Source organism: Astyanax mexicanus, chromosome 10 (assembly GCF_023375975.1).
Source record: "Astyanax mexicanus isolate ESR-SI-001 chromosome 10, AstMex3_surface, whole genome shotgun sequence".
Classification (NCBI taxonomy): domain Eukaryota; kingdom Metazoa; phylum Chordata; class Actinopteri; order Characiformes; family Acestrorhamphidae; genus Astyanax; species Astyanax mexicanus.
Window position 1 is genome coordinate 17,735,305 of NC_064417.1, and position 4,616 is coordinate 17,739,920.

At 37.3% G+C, this 4,616-nt stretch overlaps 1 protein-coding gene across 1 annotated transcript; it reads right to left on the minus strand.

Moving 5' to 3' along the window:
- Positions 1–536: 536 nt before the first annotated feature.
- On the minus strand, positions 537–3,863 carry LOC103029424 (carboxypeptidase A1). The gene is made up of 11 exons (XM_007234183.4): positions 3,759–3,863; positions 3,559–3,640; positions 3,305–3,439; positions 3,060–3,161; positions 2,427–2,528; positions 2,162–2,260; positions 1,962–2,072; positions 1,519–1,609; positions 1,239–1,438; positions 1,054–1,138; positions 537–817 (listed from the first exon to the last, which is right to left on the minus strand). The coding sequence occupies exons 1-11, from the start codon at positions 3,821–3,823 to the stop codon at positions 630–632; spliced, it is 1,260 nt and encodes a 419-aa protein (XP_007234245.3). The 5' UTR covers positions 3,824–3,863; the 3' UTR covers positions 537–629.
- Between the last annotated feature and the right edge of the window lie 753 nt (positions 3,864–4,616).

Sequence of the window (4,616 nt, forward strand, 5' to 3'; positions counted from 1 at the left end):
AAGTTTTCTCAATACAAAATGACAAAAACTAAATAGTTCACCATGAACAGTCCATAATTTATCAAAGATTCAGAGACACCTTTTTGTGCAATGGTAATCTTTAGGCCCTCAGGTTGCACTGCATTAAAAACAGGCATCAGAAACACTATCACAAATCACTGTGATCACAGTGCAATCTAAAAATGAATCATGAAAAGAAGCCTGTATCACCATGATACAGAAATGTTACTGTGTTCTTAGAGTTGCAAAATGGACTAAAACTGAAAGCTGTTCATGTTATCTAAACTTTAACATTTTATTATTATTATTATTATTATTATTATTATTATTATTATTATTATTATTATACATTGCAGACTTTTTTCAAGCAAGCTAGTTATGTTTACTGAGCTTCACTCACAGGATAACTGCTTTGCATGTGCCACCTTCTGTACACACTCTGAACTGAACACTGAAGAAACCAAATCCCTTACACACAGAATGAAACTCATACACCAGATTAAAAGCTATAAAAGTAGAAATGACAGAAAATCTGATTGTCTCATCATTGTCTACTTTATTATTCTCAGTCAATCATTTATTCCTGTTAAAGATCTTTTGAAGCCTCATCCTCTAATCTGGCTGCTGCTTCAGTAGGGGTTGTTCTTGGTGTGCTCCATGATGGTCATGAGGGCCAGCCATGTCTCCTCAGCGGTGGGGATGATCTGATCAGCAGGCAGGAGGAACCCATAAATTCCAGTATCTCTCAGCTCAAAGGTGTAGGAGTACTTGATGTCCTGGTCATAGGTCCAGTCAACAGTGGTTCCGCTGGCTTGGTCTGCGGGATGTGAGAAAGTGTGTGTTCAGTATTGAGAGCTGATTGATGAGCCATTGCTCTAAAATAGTAAATGGAACAGTTGTTGGTGTACACTATGTTGGTTAATGGCAGCTTGTTTTTTAGCATACATAAAACCTGTAAGATAACCAGTTTTTCGATCAACATAAAAGCTGCTGTAAATATAATTGTAAATAATAAATAATGCTGTAAATAATCTGTAATATTTGTGTACTTACAGATGGTGTCGTAGATGCTGCCGTATGTGTAGCTTGTGCCATACAGACTCTTCAAGTCAGTGATGGCCTTCTTTGCAAGTTCATGCTGTGAAAACACAATTAAACAAGTATGAAGACAAGAAGAACTGACAGACCTAAGTTTAAGTGTAATCTATGGAGAACAAAAAGTTTTTTTTTATTCTCACCAGTTCTGCCTGGTCCTTGCAAGGAGTGCTGCTGTCACCATAGGGGTACAGCAACATCTGGGAGTAGCTGTGGATGGATACGAAAGCTTTGAGGTTACCATGAGACCCAACAAAGTCCACAATGGCCTTGACCTCAGACTCTGAGTTAACATAAGGTCCACGGTAAGTCTCAGAGCAAGGGTTACCACTGGAACCACCACCTAGGGAAAGCATGAATTATTGATTATTATGATCTTTTAAATTGTCTTCTAAACAAAAAAAAGGGTTATAAGAACATTACCTCCAAAACCAGTACCCCAGTTTCTGTTTGGGTCAACTCCAACACAGTCAGATTCAGGATTAGGCTTCCTGGTCTTGCGCCACATGCGGTTCTAATATGGTGAAGTTATATAAAGGTTTGAGACATTTGAATGTTACTCATCACAAAGATCAAGACAAAGTTTCTGTGTGTAATTGTAATTATAAATATATAGGATGTGGAATTAAAGTGTCCTTATGTTACTTTTGTTATCTTGTACTTCGTAAGGTCCACATAACATATGTTTGGGTTTTTATTTCTAAATAAAAGCAGTAAAAACACTTCAGTGTAAATGGGCGTGGCTAAACTGCTGTGGGCTGGGTAGGTGGATAGATGTACATGTGTTGTTTATTTTTAAAGGCAGTTAATAAGTTAAAACAGCCTGCTTTCACTGCTTAGTTTGCTGTTAAGGGTTTAAGACTCACAGTTTTATGAGTGTAGTCGTATCCATCAGGGTTGGTGACAATCTCCAGGAAAATGTCATACTTGTCAAGGATGGCAGTAAGGGCGGAGTCACGTCCATAGTCAGTCGCAATCTAGATAAGAATACAGACATATTTATAAGTGTGTGTAGTTTAGGCTTTCTCAAGGTATTAGCAAGCAGATAAAAACTGTAGAACTGAACCTTCTTGGCGAACCAGGTTCCGCTGGCCTGAGTGATCCACTCTCTGGAGTGGATACCAGTGTCGATCCAAATACCTGGGTGATTATCACCAGTGCTGAACTGCATTAGTAGAGCAAACAACAAACAAACATATAAAGATTTTATATAAAGATATAAGATTGTTTTTTCTTCTCAGTGATTTTATAAAGACTCTCTGTACATATTTATTTTGTCATGTTGCTTAAAATGATGTATAATCAGAACTTTATTGATGGCTGTGACTTACCTTCAAAACGTTCAGGGGGCGACCCTCGTAGCTTTTGCCAATTACAACTTTACTAACCAATTTGGGGTTCTCCTTCACCAGCATGTCTATGAAACTGTAGATCTGAAAATCAGTAATGAACAGTAACGACGGTCAGGGAATTGGCAACCAGTACAATTTTAAATGTCAGTTTATGTTAGTTACAAAAGAAATATAATAGTGTAGTATAATTAGGGGTGTAATGAAATATTGATATTGTATTGCAATATTATGTTTCGCATAGTACTGTATAGATTTTCAAAAACACTATACACAATATATATTTTAATTGTAAGTTTACATGTAAAGATTGGTGTCAGAAGTGGTTCATCTAGTGTTGTGTTTAAACCAGACCACTAGATAACAGTGTAGTACTCTGTCATTAGATAGCACAGCTCTGATTGTATCAATAGTTCAAGTTCCTTTTACTCAGATTTAATAAACATGATCATGTTTTTTTTTTCTAATACTTGTTATTGACTTGCTTACAGTATCACTATATATATATAGCAGTATATTAAATCGCACACCCTGCATCATGTGGGCTCTTGGAAAGAAAGAAGCTTCAAAATTGTTTTAAAATGTGTCACGACCAACTAATTTTACTGTCCTGACCTCGTCCAGGGTGTGGTAGTTGGTGTAGTCATAGTCATCAGTGCTTCTGGGCTCAAAAGCACGAGACCTCATCATCTCCCTCAGTTCCACATCCAGAAGATCCTGGTTTTAAACAATGCAGTGGTCAGTGGACAGTCCAGAGCTATGTTTATAAGTAAAAAAGCATGGATGTAATATTTGCCTCAGTCGGCTGATAAAGATCTTCAGTTTCTTTAAACTGTAATCTGATACATTTATAATCCTACCTGAAGATCCTCGATCATGACATTATAGTAGATCTCGTTGTAGGCCAGGAAGGACCGGACAGGCTGAAGACTTTCGAATGGAACACGGACATCTATAGGCAGAGACTCATGAATGGGTTCCCTCCAGAAGTCCAGCTGTTCATGTATGAGGATAAATGCACATTCATCTCTGATATACAAACACTCTTTTTACACTGCTTTTCACTTCCAGATTTACATTAAAATATTAAAAAAAATCTAGTATAAAATTTCACCTGAAGATGCCCCAGCTCAGACAGTTCCTTCAGGAGTTTGATCTGCACCTCATTTACAGTAGTAATCCGCAGGACCTGGTGACTTTAAAATATCAGTCAGTTACATCAGATGCAGTCCCTTTATTTAATCATCAGCATCAGCTTTACTGCCATTTTGTCACTTTTATCTCAATATATAAGATATAAAGTATCATTTTTACCCATGAAAGGTCTCCTTCCCAAAAACAGCCACAAATACGGCTGCTAAAACCAACAGTCCTCTCATGTTGCTGGAGTGGAGGGCTTCAGTGCGCCTGTAGACCTTTATATTTCAGCTTTGTCATTATGACCTTGGGCCTGAGATACCAAACTGCCCTTCTGCTTTATTTCCCACACGCTGTGTCTAAACAAACTAATCTAAAACTGGAACGAGTTAGAAGCAAGTGCATATCTGATATTCCGTTTCAGGAGTGTATGCTAAGAGTGTCACATTATTTCATCATAAATGTTTCCATTATTCTTGGATAAATATGATTCAAGCTCTTTTGTACTGTAGGTCTTTTGCTCTGCTCTTTAACCCAGCTGTTGTTACTCACATTCAGGCAGGACAAATCAAAATCTGAGTAAGATTTACATAACATTTTTTTCCACAAATAGCCTGAATATCCCTGCTAGACAAATTTGCTGTGTTCCTTAGGTGAACAATTCAATTAGAATCAAACAATTCATTTTCTGTAACAGAATGACTGAAAACCATACATATTAAATAAACATCAACTCTCTGGGAATATTTAATTGCTCATCTTGGTAAAATTTAAGGAAATTTGTTTCCTGACTTTTAAGCAAAGTTTACATACTGTTAATAGATCAGGACAATTCCAAATGCTCAATATGTTTGTGTTTTATTCATTCCACAGCCACCTTTGATGTGTTTGACTCTGCTGGAGAACCTAATTGTTCCAAGTTTAACACTCTAGCCAGTGGCGTGCACAGACATTTTGGGGGGCAAGTGCTCAGGGGGGGAAAAGGGCACTTTTTAGCGCACATGAAACACGTCCTTATAAAACAAATTACACGCA

What these genes read in the sequence shown, in the direction of transcription:
- LOC103029424 (XM_007234183.4), bottom strand. Translation starts at nt 3,823, where the DNA reads ATGAGAGGACTGTTGGTTTTAGCAGCCGTATTTGTGGCTGTTTTTGGG. An exon ending in ACGACTACACTCATAAAACT is followed by an intron (nt 1,610 to 1,961) that starts GTGAGTCTTAAA and finishes TCACCATATTAG; the next exon opens with AACCGCATGTGGCGCAAGAC. An exon ending in GCAAGGACCAGGCAGAACTG is followed by an intron (nt 1,139 to 1,238) that starts GTGAGAATAAAA and finishes GTGTTTTCACAG; the next exon opens with CATGAACTTGCAAAGAAGGC.